Genomic DNA, 16,752 nt, shown 5'->3' with positions numbered 1-16,752 from the left:
AAAAGTCAAACCCTTGTTCCCAAAGAACTTAGAGGCTAATGGAAGAAGAAACATGAAAACAATTACTTGTCAACAAGATACACATATTTACATAATAAATTGGACCTGCTCAAAAGGAAGGCAACTAATTGCTTATTAACTGATTTGTTGACTGACTGATATCCAAGGATGAAGGAAGCTATTTCCTTTTGGGGGGGAGGGCAGGGTAGAATTGATATTTTAATAATTGAAAGTGGAATATAATAAATAACAATACAAGATTGAATCTAGAGGGTCAAGGAGAAAGATGGGAGGAACATTGAGAAATGTATGGCCATGTGGTCATGGTGACTTCCAAGATGATTTTTTCCTGTGTTGTTCAGTTAAGGAAATTCTAGTACTTCTGAATTTAGATGTCTTCATTCTTAAGCAAATAGGGTTTTGAAAGCAATCTTCAAAATTTGATGGGCAAGGATTTCTGAATAGCAGTAAAAACTGCGCTGTAGGTCTTTGTAAAACTAGAGCCCTTAAGAAACATATAGTCTTCATTTCATTTAGGTACATTAAGAGAGCAAAATAGAAGCAAAAAGAACATTAGTAATGTGATACGTGAATAATATATTGAACCTCAAACAATACAAACATGATTTTTTTTTTTTTAAAGCTGAACATTGTGTTGTTAAAAATACCTAGCAATCCAGTTTGGACTAGAATCAAACCTATATATTTTTTTCATCTAAGAACTGGAACAATAGAAGTTATGAAGTATTTTAAGGTTTGAAAAATGCTTTTCATGTATCACATTTGAGCTTCAGGGTAAATGGCAGAGATGGGATTCAGCAAACTGTTCCCACTATTTTATAATATCTTTTTTTAAAGGCCAAATTCCAGACAGAGACATGCTGGTTTAGTAGGGTTAGAAAATACATGTTTGAGTATGGTTTCATTCCTGGTTTAAGTGAACATCTTTTGTTCACTTAAATGCTTTCTGCTCTATTTCTTGACTCCAGCAAGAGTTTACTGCCCACTGTTTATAAGTGCACTTTCCCCATTGCCAGTTTCCATTTACTTCTTGATTTCTTTCTTTTTCATCCCCTTGTAATCATCCTCAGCACCTGTGAGGTTTTTTTTCTCCCAGTTTTACTTAGGAAGGTTCTGTCCATACCTTCTTAACCAGGCTCCTAGCCAAGGTCCTCCCACTAAACTCTTAATGATTAGTCACATGCAGAAGATGTCAAGGCCTTTTATTCTTCGAATGGATTTGAGGATTCTTTCTATCTCAAATGGTACTACATTGAATAGTTTCTGAATCAGCCGCAGGATCAGGGAGCTGCAGAGTAAGTGCATGCCTGGATTTAGAGAATTACAAAGTCCAAGAATGTAAACCCCTTGATAGGAACAGATTGGCTTTTCACTCCCTAGTAGATGAAAGTGAAATGTGTCACATAAATGGTGAAAGCCTCTCTCAAAACTAAGTGAGGAGGAACAAAGAGAATCCATCTTTAAAAGAGCCTTTCTATTGCTTAGACTATGATTTGGGGTTCACATAGCTAGCATCTTTTCTCTGAGCAGTGGTCTAACCTTTTGAAGCAGTGTAAGAGCCAGTTGTATTTAGAACAAGTCCTGGGGATTTTTGTTTATTCTGAGATGAAAGTCAACCTCCAACATAGGAATGTTTTAAAGTTTAAAATGCCTGTATTTAATATTTATAGAATGTAGTTCCCCAACTGCTACTAAAGTCTTTCTGATGCCTAACTGTGGCATAGAGGTGACTTTGAGCTCACAAAAGTCTATGCCAGCAGAACACAAACGTGGGCAGATCTGACTGAGCCAGAAAATTGATTAAAGGCGAAATGCTAAGTCATATATCTGACCAAGAACCATTTTACTCACATGGAAAGGCCCATCAATTGAAGTTTGGCTACCAGTAGATGTTAAGTGGGAAGGTGGGAATAGAGTGCACCTTATCTCATCATTGTTGTTCTGCATTTGTTGAGGGGCATTATTATACAGATTTGATTTGATTTATCTACTAAGTTTATTTTTAATACATTTTGCTTTATGAATTATGTTGTCAGAGAAAAAAATAGAACAAAAGGGAAAAACCATGGGAGAAGAAGCGAACACAGCACATGTTGATTTATATTCAGTCTAAGTTCTTTTTCTGGATGCAGATGGCATTACCTGTCTATTGGAATTGCTTTGGATCACTGAACTACTGAAAAGAACCAAGCCTTTCATAGTTGATCATATATTCTTGCTATTATTGTATATACTAGTATTCCTGGTTCTGCTTGTTGCACTCATCATCAGTTCATGTAAATCTTTCCAGGCCTTTCTATAATCAACTTGTTCACAATTTTTTTAATACAATAATAATATTCCATTATCTTCACATACTACAACTTGTTCAGCCATTCCCCAATTGATGGGCATCCACTCCTTTTCCAATTCTTTGTTACCACAAAAAGAGCTCCTACAAATTTTTTGGTACATGTGGGTCCTTTTCCCAGATTTTTCACAAGGCTTGGAAGTAGAAAAGAGAGACAGTACAATATAGAAGAGACAGGGAAGCAGAATGACAGAAATAGATATTTGAATTGGAAAGAACTTTGGGCTAGATGGCACCCACAGGTCGCTTCTAACTCAAGTATCTCTATTTCTCTCATTCTCCTACCCAGTTCAGGAATATTCTTCTCTATAATATCCCTAGTAGCTAATCATCAAACCTATTTGAATACTAAAGTAATGGAGAGCACACTGTCTTGCAAGTAACCTTATTCATTTTGAAGAGTCCTCTGATTATCGATGGGGCAACTGGATGGCGTGTTGGATAGTTTGAAGCCTGGAGTTAGAAAGAATCATCTTTGTGACTTCAAATCCAACCTCAGAGTCTTTATTATCTGTGTGACTCTAAACAAATAATTTAATCCTGTTTGTCTCAGTTTCCTCAACTTTGCCAAGAAAACCTTAAATGAGATTACAGAGAATAGACGTGACTGAAAATGACTCAACAAAAAAATTGTCAGTGTCCTTTAGGTTTACAAACAATTCCTTCTTCCCCCTTTTTCTTCCCAGTAATCCTTTGAGGTAGATAGTGGTAGGCCAATGTGTTTTGGAGTGATTGGGATGTTTTTGGCCAGGTTTTGACTTTTATATAAAGCATCCTTAACTCGGGGAACCTTGTTTACAATTACAATCCTTGCCTTGGGAGCAACTCACCACACATGGATGGTCAGTAGTTTTTGCTTTACATAATTAGTTCAGAATTCTGTAAATTCTGTAGATTTATTTATCTTGTTCAACCCACCCTGAACAAGAATTCCTTTTCTGTCACATATAACGAGAGGTCAAATGCTACCTCCAACGCAGCTCACTCCACTTGTGGATAGCTCTCGTCTTCCTTTCATCAAACCTAGATTTGCTATATTACAACTTCCACTTGTTGTTCATAAATCTGCTTTCAGGAGCCAAGTGGAACAAACCTAATCCTACTTTTCCACATGAGAAAACCCTTTTAAATACTTGAAGCCAGCTGTTCCATACCTCGTCTCTCTTCTATAAGTCTTCTCTTAACTAGATAAATAGTCCTAGTTCCTTCAGCTGATACTAATATGGCAGTTTCCTCACATACAACATTATCACTTTATTCTCCTAACAACTCTTAAGGCTGGTAGCACAAACATCATTAGCCTTCCTGAAAAATGAGTCAAGTCAGAAGTAAAGTGACTTATCCATGGATCATATAGCTGCCAAGTGTGTTCTATGAAGGACCGAGTATATTAAGCAACTGGACCGTAAGGTTCAGTCGTTTATGGCACCAAGGGCATTATTCCATGGCTAAAAATGAGACCCCCTCCCCCCAAGCTGATCAAGAAGAGCCTTTGTCCTTTGTCATGAAGGGGGATGGAGAGAATGTGAAGTGGAAGGGGAGGGGCATGTCTTAGCCATCATCTGACGGTGAAGCAGCATCTTTCTTTTCACTGAACCAATTTTACCATGTCCACCTGGTGGGTGAGTATTTGAGACCTAGTAGAAAGAATGTTTATACTTAAGAGGCAGGAAGCTTGGACTGAAATCCTGGCTCTTCAGTCACTGGACCTTGGGCTTAACCTCTATAACCGCCAGTTTCTTCATCTGTAAAATGAGGATAATACTACTCGGGCTATCTTAATAAAGCTTTTGGGAGGAAAGCACAATGTAACCTTTAAAGCTTTATATTAATCCAAGTCAATATTATTGTTACTCCTTCCAGTATAGGTCATTACTCATCCAAACCATTTCAATCTGAACATCTTGTCTATCAGGTTTTTTGTAAGTCTTCCAAAGAAAATCTACACAATATGCTAGAAGCCCCTCTTCCCAGTTTTTTTTTTTTTTTTTTAATGCTTTTGATATGGAAAAGCAAAACCTACCAGCTTAGACACCAACATCTATTGCAGAGGATGAAGATGTAGAAAATGCCATCTAGATTTGATAAGGGCCTTCAAATTGAGTGGAATTCTACCTTGACATGTTCTGCAACTTCAAAGTGAAGGTAGGCTCAGGGGAAAGCAGCTAAAAATCCATTGGAAAATATGGTTTCAATCAAGAAATAAATGGGGCCAAAGACTTGCTTCATGCATGAAACTTGACTATATCATATACATTATGCATAATGCATTGTTAGTTCAGCTTTTCTAAATAATTCTGTGAACTCTCCTTCTAACTAAACAATGCCAAATTGAGAAGTTAGCCCACACAATTAAAGTAAAAAATATAATTCAAATAGGATCCAGTTGCTAAGATGTGGTTAAAATTTTCATTGGCATACCCCATGCAGTTTTGTACCATGAAAACATACTTGACCTTCTTAGGTTATTCTTGACCTACACTGAAGAGTATTTCTGTCTGGAAGGGGTTCCTAGATATGAGTTTAAAATGCTACTATGTTATCGTAGTAGTTCATGAAAAGGCATATAAACTAACTCAAGTTACAATGTTGACCTACACTCAAAATCTGCATTTCTTTATGGCCCCAAGTCCTGGCTCCAATTCATTCAACAAAGGCACATGGATGGTGGAAGAGTGTATATGGGTAACAATTAGTAGGTTCATTTGACCAGAACTTGGAATGGATGAAGGGACTTTATGTAAAATAAGACGGGAAATAGCAATGTGGGAGCTAGGTTATGGAAGGTTCTCAATGCCAGGCTGAGGATTTTAGCATTAGGGAGCCACTGAAGTTTAAAAAAAAAAAAAAAAATTAAATGATGCCTTTTGTTTATATTTTTAAAGGTCTGTTTCTATCATGGCCAAACTAGGTCACATGCTGATCTGCATATCACCTCAGTTTACAGTCATGAGCTAATTAGCTGCTCTTTAGGCAATTGGCCTTCTCCCTTCCTCACTATATTAATGTCCAACCAACTCACTTGATCCAAGTCATTCTGGTCTGCTTATCCCACTATTGCTCTGAGATCTGGAATAGCAGATACTACTGGCACACCCCCCACAGCCCAGCGTTTTGTCTTTTCTGCCTAAATATTCCATAATTCCATCCTTGCTCTACTTAACATTTAAATCTAAGAACTCTTTCATCTTGTTAGGTTCTTTCATTGGACTCAACTTGCAACACAATTTCAAATCCTATTGTCCAATAAGCATTCTGCCTGTCCTCGTTTCAAGATCTCTTCAGAGTTCACTTTCTACACAAAACCATGGGTAGTTGGGTACTGGTAGTATTGCTCACCCTTCCTAATTTATTCTCCCTCCCCCTACCTCCCAGTGACTTGGCAAAGTCTCATGTTCCATACATAGCTGAACAGCAGTTTGCTGTTAAGAGATAACTTAGTATATTTTTATTAATGACCATGATTATTTGTTGCTTATTTGACTTTTCTCTCCAATGTACAACATAGTATTGTACATATATGAGCACTTGTAACATGAAGAATAGTGATCATGAAGATTAGCATTGTAAAAAAATTTGAAATGCCGTTTAATCATCTGTATACCATCTGGAATGAATTTTTTAGAATGGAAGATTCAATTATCCCTTGAGTATGTATTTTGATTCTGTACCTTATTAAGGTATTTATTCTGCACAATATTAGAAATAGTTCTCCCCTCCCCCCCCCATGGGAAATAGTATTGATTTTCTTTTTCCTAAAGGAGGATATGTGAGGAAGAAAAACTTAGCTGTATTCTTAAGAATTCTAAATTAAAGCACATGTGATCTCAAGGATGAGAAGAAATAATTGCTTTAAGACTGATGGGCACCTATTTGCTTTCCATACTGCCCCTTATTGCAGGACTATGAACATTTCAAAGAATTGTATCCTCGTTTTAGATCAAGGACTCTGAGCCTTATCTTTAGAAGAATGAAAAAATAATCCATTTGCAAGAAAATGATGTTTCGCTTATGGACATATTTATTATAAGATGGAAAATAAATGTCTCCTTGGGGAGGATTAGTTGGCATAAATGTAAATTGTTTCATTGCTCTAATTGTTTGAATGTTAGTATTTTGCATATGTAGTATATGATAGCTATTAATCTACCTGAAAGTATTTATCATATGCCAGATGCTGTGTTAGGAAATGGAGATAAAATGGTCTTTATATGGTATGTAAAGGTATAATATTTCAACTGACAAATATATCCTAACTTATTAAAAGCTTAGCTCTGAAAGTTTTGAGTCAGTTATGTGGAATTTAGAATATATTTTCCTTTAGAAACAATATTTTATATATGTGGTGATGATTTTTTTTCAGGTATTCCATTAAATGCCTATGTATTCCCTATATATATAGTTCCTAAAGTACTATTTCAAGTAGACACACCCCAATAATAATCTCTCCTCACAGAAACAGGATGTTAGGCCAGCTAATTTTACCAGAATTGTTAATTCCATAGAATTAATGTTATTATAAATGCATCAGCTAAATAAATTAAAGCAGCATTTTGGCTTTAATGGTTGTGATCTGACATTATTATTACCTCCCCCCCCCAAAAAAAAAAAAAAAAACACCCAATTTGAGTCAGGGAATCCTTATGAGGATTAAGATTGTATTTCTAGCCATTATTTATAACATCATTTCTATATGGAAATATATTCTAAAGTTTTGTTGATTGGGAATAAATTGAATTGGAATCCCAGAAACATTTGTCTCTGTGACTTCCACCTACTGTTCCCCTTAGAATGCCTAACAACTAGTTAACTTTTTATCTGCCTAAATGAAAGCAACTTTTTGGAAGTCATTTTACAAGTGATCTGAATTGGAATAAAGAATAGTGGATAAAAAGGTGAGATAGTAATTTCTCCTCAGTAATTTCCCTTAGGTAGGTCATATTTGATGAATCACAAATACATTTGCAGCTGCCAACAGAAATTTTAGTATTGCTTTTTGAAATTTTCCCCTTTTTTAACGCTAAAGATGTGCCAAATATATTTACAGATGTTCACTAGTGACTCACATGAATAATCTAAAGGATAGAAATACTAAAATATCCCACCCTATTTTTCTTCCCTCCCCCAATCATTACCGGGAATGAAAAGAAAGTATATGTTCAAATTATTTGCATGATGCAACCAGCATCTTTGGGCTTCCTAAACTTACTCAGATGAAAGATTGTTCTTGTTTCTTGGGACTTCTGTAAATAACTGTTGTATTTACTGTGAAAGGGTAGAAAGAACATTGGATTTTGGAAGACAGGATACCTAGATTGCTTGCGTCACTGAGTTGTTGTGTGACTTTAGCCAAAACATTGAACTTTTTGGGACCTGCTTCCTCATCCGTAAAATGAAAAGATTTTACTGCTTGACTTTTGTCAACATTGTAGCATCATAACTTTAGATGTAAAAGAATTTAGAAGCCATTGATTGGTTGGTCCCCTGTTCTTCCTCCAGTCTTTTCATTTTACACATGATATAACTGAGACCTAGAGATGTTTCTCCTTTGTTTCCTGTTGTCCTGGGAATGTTAAGCAGTGGTATTAAGTGTACATCCTATTTTTCTGATTCTTCAGTAGTATTATCGTTCAAAAACACCAATGTTTACCCTTATTTTGGCACTTTATTTGCTAATTGAATAATCATTAAAATATTTTTATTTGGGTTCCTTCCTATAGATAATCTCTATACTCTCTTTTTTGATTTCTACCAAACACACTTTCATCTTAATTATCTCTACTCAGTTGACTCAAATATATATATCTAGCCCTGATGGATAACTCACTTAAGTATTGCCATCCTCACAATCGTAATTGTTTCTTCTCAAACCCCAACACCTCCCCTCATCTTGAGTTAGCTATACTAGCCCTTATTATTATTTGTCTAGACTAGGGCTTCTTTTTTCCATTCTTGATCCCTTTTTGCCCAAGAAATTTATACATGACCCCAAGGTATATAGGTATATAAAATCAACACATCAAACACTTATTGATAATAAATCACAATGATCCATACTCAAGCCCATATAGAACTATAATAGCTTCCTAATTCTTCTCTCTATTGCCCGTCTTTATCCTTTCCAGTTTGATCTTCACATAACTGCTAAGAGAATCTTGGTAAGGTATACTTCAAGCATACTTAGTTGCTCAAAAACAGGAGCTCCCTTGGTACCTCAGAGATAAAATCTAATCCTTTACCACAAATTTGAGTCCCTTCAATCCATCTTTCTAGCCTCATTAAAAACTTCTCTTCATTAACTTTACATTCCAGCCAAACTGGACTTTCTATGGTGTGACACGATCTACCATTATCCATCCATACAATCCTGGCATGCTGCTTCTCCCCAAAATTACCTATTCTCTTTGAGGCAGCACCCTCTTTGTAAATTAGTCTTAGTCTTCTCCCGATTCCCTTAATTTTTATTCCTTCCCTCATTCCCATCGAATACTTTGGTCTCTCCAAACACCCTAACCTGTGGTTTACTCATTTATGGACATGTTTTGCCAATGGACAGTAAGATCTTTGAGAGAAAAATCTGACTTTTTTTCTTGTATTTCCAATGCTGAGCTTATTGAGTGTTATTAATTGAATTGACTCAAATAACTAGGCTTTTGATAAGGCCAGACTGTTTCCTTTTCTATTTTAAAGAAACCAGGTGAATTCACACCATGTCGTCTTGTAGTTTTGTTTTGTTTTGGGGGGGGGTGTGACTCTTCCATTGACCTCTCACATTCAGAAGATGAGCATAGATATGAACTTGGCCATGCCTTTTTGGCCCATCCTCAAAACACAGACCTTTAAATTTGTAGCTCTGATTACAAATTGGGAGCTAGGGAACTAATTCTTTTTATATACTTTTATTAGGAATTTTTGACTTAATGCCTCAGTTTGATAGATGGTGGCACCTGCTGGTGAAATATGATATTACAGGCCTGTGCCTATGTTATATTGGTATATAAGAGAAAGGGAAAGCAATAATCTTCTAGGAGCTACAACTGAAATGTTAGGGATGACCATCTTAGAAGTTTGTTTTAGAAATAATGTGTTGGCCAGCAATGGAAAGGATCTTTCAGTTAGGGAAATGATTATAAAAAAAAAAAAAGCTGACAGATTTTATACAAGACATATTACTGTGGAATTGTACCAGCATGCCATGGGGCTACCGTTTTAACTCTTTCCTTGACAAAAAGTTTTATGAATTTTTAAAAAATGAGAACACATTCCTCTTTTGGTAATTTGAAGTCACCAGAAAAATTGCATTCATTTTTGAATATATATATATATTTAGTATATATCAATAATAAGATTGTTTGGCCATTCTTAATGTGCCCATCCTGATTAGTGCCTGATAATGCCCTGACCCTTTTCTACATCCTCTCCATATTACTGGTACTTATTTGCAAGTTAGTTGGCCAATCTTAGGATTTTTTTATTTTTTACAAAGCCAATTTGCCCTTATGTGAATTGAGCAAGACACTGTAACCTCACCAGCACTATACTCTATTTAAACTAGCTGACCACAAAAAAATGTAGTGTCCATTACTTTGCTAAATGGCTTGCCTAACTTGCAGAAAAACTTGGGTCACTTTGGAAGTGCCATTATGCAGAATGGTATCCTTGTGAAGAAAATAACTGCTGGTACTGATACTACTTTTGGATGGTAGGGAAAGCTATCTTGAGAATAACTCTAGCACCAATACCAAATTAGAAGTATACACACAGTGTATAGTTCACATCCTTTCTTAGAAATTTTGACCAGCATTTCTTTTTTTAAATCACCAGAAAATACACATGAAATGACAAGATAAGATTTTAGATACAGGGGACAGCTAGGTGGCGCAGTGGATAGAGCACCAGCTCTGAAGTCAGGAGGACCCGAGTTCAAATCTGATCTCAGATACAATATGTCCTAGCTGTGTGACCCTGGGCAAGTCACTTAACTCCATCGCCTCAGGGAGGGAAAAGGTTCTAGATACAGGAATGCTATAGAGCTATAAAGGCTATCTTCCTGTCATTGTAGTTCTACTTGATTAAATGAACTTCTAATTTCTGTGATGTAAATGGTATTTTTACAGAAATTAGAGGCACCCAAGTTTTACCCAAGGCACTGTAATCCAAAGCAATTATGATATCATCTTTGCTTCTAACATGCCATCATGCAGTCATCTTTTGAAGAGTACCAGAGAATGATTTGGGAGAATAGTGAAAAACGAGGAGCATTTTTCCTACTAGTGTTAATACCTTGTAGCTCCAATTTAGATTATTTATATAAAGTATTTGACAGTTTAAAAAATACTTCACTTTCATTTTTTCTTTATATCTTTATAACAACCTTGTAAAAATAGATGGGCCAGGTCATACTACCTCTTTTTCAGAGCTGAGAAAACAGATGTAAAGAAAATGTGTCAATGTCCAAAGTTCTGTGGCCATTAGCTAATAAAAACGGAAGGTAAAGCCAGGATTGGAATCTGTCTTCTGAATCCTTCTGAATTCTGAATCAAGGGCTCTTAAAACAGGCATATTTTCTTATTGTAGTATTTTTTATTGTAGTAGAAAAATGGATAGATTTCACTTTCAACCTTTTTAAGTTTTTCTTCTGGTAGATATTCAGAGATGCAGTTGAGGAGAGTGAAAGTAAGAGACTTTAATTTCAAAGAACTTACCTTCCCAAAAGTTGTAGTTACCAAGCTGGGCCTCTCCCTCTTTACAGGCGTTTTTAACTGAGGGAGTTTCCTAATTCCTTGGGAGTTTCAGCATCTTTGCTTATCTAATTTAGAGGCTTGACATTTTGCCTCCATGTGTCTTGGAGGATTAAAAATCATGATTGTCCCAAATTGGCCTGCAAAAGGGAGTTGTATCATTCTCATTTCCCTCTTCCCATTGTATTTCAAGCTGATAAAGTTAACCTGTATAGATAGAAAAGTAGCTTCCTCTTTTCCTCCCAATACTTACCTAAAATAAGAGTTGGGTGTGTATTGTGGCCTGATTGTTTGTTTCAAACAGCAATTCTGCTGAAAGAGGCATAGTTTTCCTCTTTGCAAACCTGCTAGGAAGGCTTGTTAAAATAAGCCAAAGGTAATTTAGGTAGTGCAGCAGATAGAGCACCAAACTTTTAAGTACTAAGTCTTCAGAGATAAATGGAGTTGGAAGGATATAGAAATAAATAATGAATGGCCCTTCTGAGGAATGAGAATTAGGACAGAAGTTTTTCCTTTTCCTTTATTCACTGAGGAGTGAATTGGCCTCTCTTCTGTCTGCTTTTTCAGAAATATCCCACAAGAATCCAAGTTTCTTGTCCTATATCCCACAAAACTATTTTTTGGCTGTATCTTGTAGAATACTAGAATGAGGCTCTAGTCCTGTCTTGCTATTTATTGGAAGTCCTCTTGAGAGAAAATGATATTGTCAAGATTTTTGTGACTTCTAGGTTGAATTAAAAAAAAAAAAAGTTAAGCACTTAATATATCCAAAGGAATATTGAAAAGCAAGGCAATTTCCTTAAGAAGCTTACATTCTAATAAAGGGAAACAAGAGACAGAGTAGTTGTGGCCAGAGAAAGGCAAAGGGCATTTTGGTTTAAAACAGTTCTTAACCTGGGTTCCATGTATAGCTATCTAGGGACTCTGCTATTAGGTAAGAAAAAAACAAACTTTGGTTTCCTTTGTAATTCTATGTAGTTCATTTTGTCATTTAATAATATGTTGATAGAAAAAGGAGTTTAAGCACTTCTATCTACAAAGTTGTGAGATCATGAGTGGATCTGTAGGGAATAGATTGTCTTTCCTGGAGCAGTGCCCAAATTGTTTGGATTAAGATTAGAACTGGAAACGAGTAATAGTATAGGAGTAAGCGCATTTCACACCCTAGCAAGGCAGATGGTGAGAAGGTAACTGGCAAGCAAAAGTAAATATTGGATGTTTTGATGGAACCGAATGGAAAATATCATTTGTGGAAAATAACTAAAGATGTCCTTAGCATAGAATAGGAATGTAAAGGAAATTGAATGATATAATATTGTCACCACAAATCCATCAAAATAGGATAATACCATATGTTAATTTCTAAGCATTGGCATCTTGCCATGCTGTTTGATAGGACAGTGTAGTACAAAGATTCAGATACACATCCTTTTGTTTCCAAAACTCTTGCTTTAGTTTAAATCATGTATATAGGCCATAGAATCATGTATATAAGGCCTTTTAGAGCTGAAAGGGCATCATCTTCTCCTGTAAATGGCTATTATATATAATACTAATGATAGCTAGATAGTACAGTGGATAAAATGCTTGCTGGGTCTGATGTCAGACTCCAGTTCAAATTTGGGTCTCTTGCTAGCTGTGATCTCAACTGTTAAATGGGGATAAATATAGCACTTTCTTTGAAGGGTTATTGTGAGGATTAAAAGAAATATTTTTTTGAAATGAAAATAAATGAAAAAGTGTTTAGCACAGTGCCTGGCCCAGAGCAGATAGTATGTTTATTTCCTCCCCCTTCTTTAAAAATACGATTTGCCTTCTCCCTTACTAAAGTTCCCTTTGGTCAGTATTGAATTTTTTAGAAAGAAAAATAATAGGCTGCATAAGCTTCAGTTAAGGAATGGTTGAATGGAAGGGATTCAAGGGTTACCTTGAACATGGTGATTGGGATTCATTACACAGGAGACTGAATTAGATATGTGTTGTCAAACTTGAGTAAAAATGGTGACCTCTACATACTGGTTGCAGTATGCAGGAAGCATATTGACCTAGAGAACCACATATTAACATTATGTTATGTTATATTATTTGTTTTTGGCTCAATAAATATTTATGGAGCACCTACTGTGCTGAACACTGGGGCTACAAAATGAGGCAAAAGACTGCTTGAGTTTACAGTCTAATCAGGGAGACAACATGCAGACAAATATATACAAAGCAAACTATCTACAGAATAAATAGGAAATAATCATTAGGAAAGGAAAGACACTTGGATTAAGACAAGTTGGAAAGGTTTCCTATCCTGTAGAAGAGAGGATTTAATTGAGACTTACAGGAAGCTAGGGAAGGCTATAAAGTGGAAATAAAGAATGAGAAGCACCAACCAGAAAAAATTGACAGAGTAAAGAAATTGTCGTCTTCTTGGAACAGCAAAGAAGTAGATGCCATTGGAATTCCCAAAGAGAGGAAGTTAGATATAAGAAAAAATGGAAAGGTAGGAAGGTACTAGGTTATGTAGGGCTTTGACTGCCATACAGAGTACTTTGTATTTGATCTGGAGAGATGATAGAAAACTGCCATACAGAGTACTTTGTATTTGATCTGGAGAGATGATAGAAAGTCACTAGAGCTTATTGACTTAGGGAGGTGACATGATCATACGTACAATTTAGGAAAATCACTTTGGCTGTGTGGAGAATGGGTTGATTGGAGTGGGGACTTGAGGGAGACAGTCATCATCAGGCTTGCAGTAGTCCCAGGTCTGATTGTGAGAGGGCTTGCATCAGTGTGTCTGAAGGGAGGAGGAGAGTATTCTAAAGATGTTGCAAAGTTGAACTCCACAACAGATTGAATATGGTGGGGGGAAGTAGTGGGTAAAATAATGAAAGATGACCCCTGTGTTGTGAGCTTGAGGGACTGGGAGGATGGTAATATCCTCCACTTTAATAGGAGAAGTAGAAAGTGGGTAGGGTTTGCAAGAAAGATATGAGTTCTATTTTGGACATGTTGAGTTTAAGATGTTGACTAGACATCCAGTTCAAGATGTCTGAAAGAGTATTAGGAGGGAGATTGGACGTCAGCATAAATTGGTACTGGATAGATAAATTTGAGAATCATCAGCATAAATATGGTGATTAAATGGAAGCTGATAAGATTACCTAATGATTATTCCAGGGAGAAGAAAAGAAGCCCTAGGACAGAACCTGGTTAGAGAATATGATCTGGATGAAGATCATGATCAAAAGACTGAGAAGGAGCTCTCACATTAGGCAGGAGGAGAACCAATGGCCCAAAAACCTAGAGAGAAGACAGTATCAAGAGAGTGATTTATAGTGTCAACTGCTATAAAGAGGTCAAGGAGAATGAGGATGGAGAGAAGACTTTGGACTTTGATGGCTAGTAACTTTGAAAGAGCTGGAATAAGACTGAGAAGAAAGTAGACACACCTTAATGCCATTTCAAGGGCTTTGAATTAGATAACCTAGTTAATAACTTCATAACCTAAGAAGATCTATGTCTATCTCATTTTCCATTATTCCATATTCAAGTCCTTTCCAACCCTAATGATTTTTAAGGGCCTTATCACAACCATACAGTATTTCTTTATAGAACTAATATTATTTGTTGCAAATAGATGACTCTCCCCCCACCAAGGAAAATGAACTTACCCCCATCTGTGCCATGAGTCCCTTCTCCTCCCCTTCTTTCCCAGTGTTTGTTAGACAACACAAAAAGAATTTGAACCCTACGCTGTGGTAATATTCTGGGGAAGCAAGGCTGACTAAAAAAGGGCTCCTAAATGCACTGTCATTTCTAGTTCTTTGGGAGATATTATTTGGATAGATCAGAAGTCATAGATAATATGCAAAAATAAATTTGTTTTTTAAAATTATTTCTTATTATTTATGCCTTAAACTTTATAACTTGCTATTGAAATAGTTGCTATTATTATACTCATTTTACTGAGGCTAAGAACTTAAATGACTTTTTCCCAGGCTTACACAATCAGTAGTCTGAGGTAGGAGTCAAATCCAGGAAGGACTTTATCCATTGAGTCATCTAACTGCTGCTTATAAAAATCTGGAAAACACTGAGGATTTCTCTCAGAAATAGAGGCATTCATTTGTGATTAAGGAAAGGATAGCTCCTTTTATCGATTCAATTCTCAACTGAGCATGCTCAGCCTTGAACAGAGCTGCAATGAAATGTGTGCTTGTTTTGGTGATAAAACTACTTACTAATCCAGGGAATGATGAGAAAGATCAGCATGCCTCCCAGACTTGCCCACCTCCTCCACCCCTAAGATAGAAGGCATGTGTTAGCTGCAACCTGAATATGCAATGGCAAGTTGGCTGTCTTTATGTTTTGGGGGAAATATGTAGAAATGCTTGTTGACTTTAGTTGTGGGTTTTTTTTTTTCCTAATTAATAACTAGATTTGAGTAGCTGTTTAGAAATTGAAAAAAATCAATATAATCAAAATAACCTTTTTTTCCCATAGAACACATCAGTTATGGAGGATCAGAATGAAGATGAGTCCCCAAAGAAAAATACACTATGGCAGGTAGGAGCAATACTTTTAGATGAGATAGTAAATTGAGTTGGTCCTCCTTTATTTTTATTTTTTATTATTATTATTATTATTATTAGCTTTTCTTCTCTACATTGTACTCTGCCAAGAAACTATCCAGTATATTCTCTTTCAGTTCCTCATAGATTTTGTTAAAATCAAATGCAGACCCAACTGCTATTGAAATTGATTATTTAAAGTAAAGGTTAGCCATTGACTTAGCACTCTGTTTCTCCTTTTGTCTTCTTCCCTTATGATCCTCATCCTCTTTCTTTTTATACTTTTCTTCCTATTCCTTCTTTGTGCCTATAATACTTCTGGACATTGCTCTGGTGATGACTCTGGGCTAAAGAGGTTTCTGACCCCAGTATGAGTGAGGCTTCCTAGACCATGCTCTCATGTTTATTCACATAAACAATATCCTTCATAACAAATATTAGCAACAACTAACTATTCACTACAACTTTTTGGTTTTTGGTTTTTGCCCAGTGATTTGCTCAGGTCACATAGCTAGGAAGTGTTAAATGTCTGGAGGCCTCATTTCAACTCAGGTCTTCCTGACTTCTGGTCTGGTGTTATATCCACTGCGCCAACTAGCTGTCCCCAGTTCTTTACAAATGAGGAAATTTAAATGAGAGCATATTTTGTAGCAATGTAACTTTTTTTTTAAATCCAAAGGGATTTTGTAAAAGTGAGTAGATAGGGCTTACAAAATTTGTATAAAAGTGTAGGAAATAAACGAGAGTAATAGATTAGAAACAAATTAGAAAGATCATAGTGTAATCTCAGGGGCACAGAGAAGTGACCTTATCCTATCCTTTCATACATGGTCAAAAATTAATTTGAATTCAGCTAGTCAAATAGCTGATGATAAATAATAAAAAAAAATGTACTAAAAATATAAGATTTAAGTGATTATTAAGAAAATGGGTTTTCTGAAATTGAGTTCACCACACAAAAGCTCCATGCTACCCTCTGGTGGTGCCTTGTATTTCCAAGTCCTTCCTTCATCCAAGAAAAATAAGCCCTATAGATGTATTAGATATTCATGTCTCTGTGATAAATTCCATATTC

At 36.0% G+C, this 16,752-nt stretch overlaps 1 protein-coding gene across 6 annotated transcripts in view; it reads left to right on the top strand.

Moving 5' to 3' along the window:
• FBXW11 (F-box and WD repeat domain containing 11) overlaps window positions 1-16,752 on the top strand; it is an 82,914-nt gene that overhangs the window by 37,139 nt on the left and 29,023 nt on the right. For 3 of the 6 annotated variants that reach the window (XM_031953660.1, XM_031953662.1, XM_031953664.1), the window contains one exon: window positions 15,610-15,672. The exons of 2 other annotated variants lie outside the window; for them this stretch is intronic. In XM_031953660.1, the coding sequence (XP_031809520.1) occupies window positions 15,610-15,672 (63 nt within the window). Of the gene's footprint in view, window positions 1-3,255; window positions 3,994-15,609; window positions 15,673-16,752 lie in introns of those variants that run through there. One more of the 6 variants, XM_031953663.1, reaches the window with a different exon arrangement.

This window comes from Sarcophilus harrisii, chromosome 2, assembly GCF_902635505.1.
Source record: "Sarcophilus harrisii chromosome 2, mSarHar1.11, whole genome shotgun sequence".
Lineage (NCBI taxonomy): Eukaryota > Metazoa > Chordata > Mammalia > Dasyuromorphia > Dasyuridae > Sarcophilus > Sarcophilus harrisii.
The sequence above is the reverse complement of the archived record's forward strand: the minus strand, read 5'-3'. Positions and strand labels throughout refer to the sequence as shown.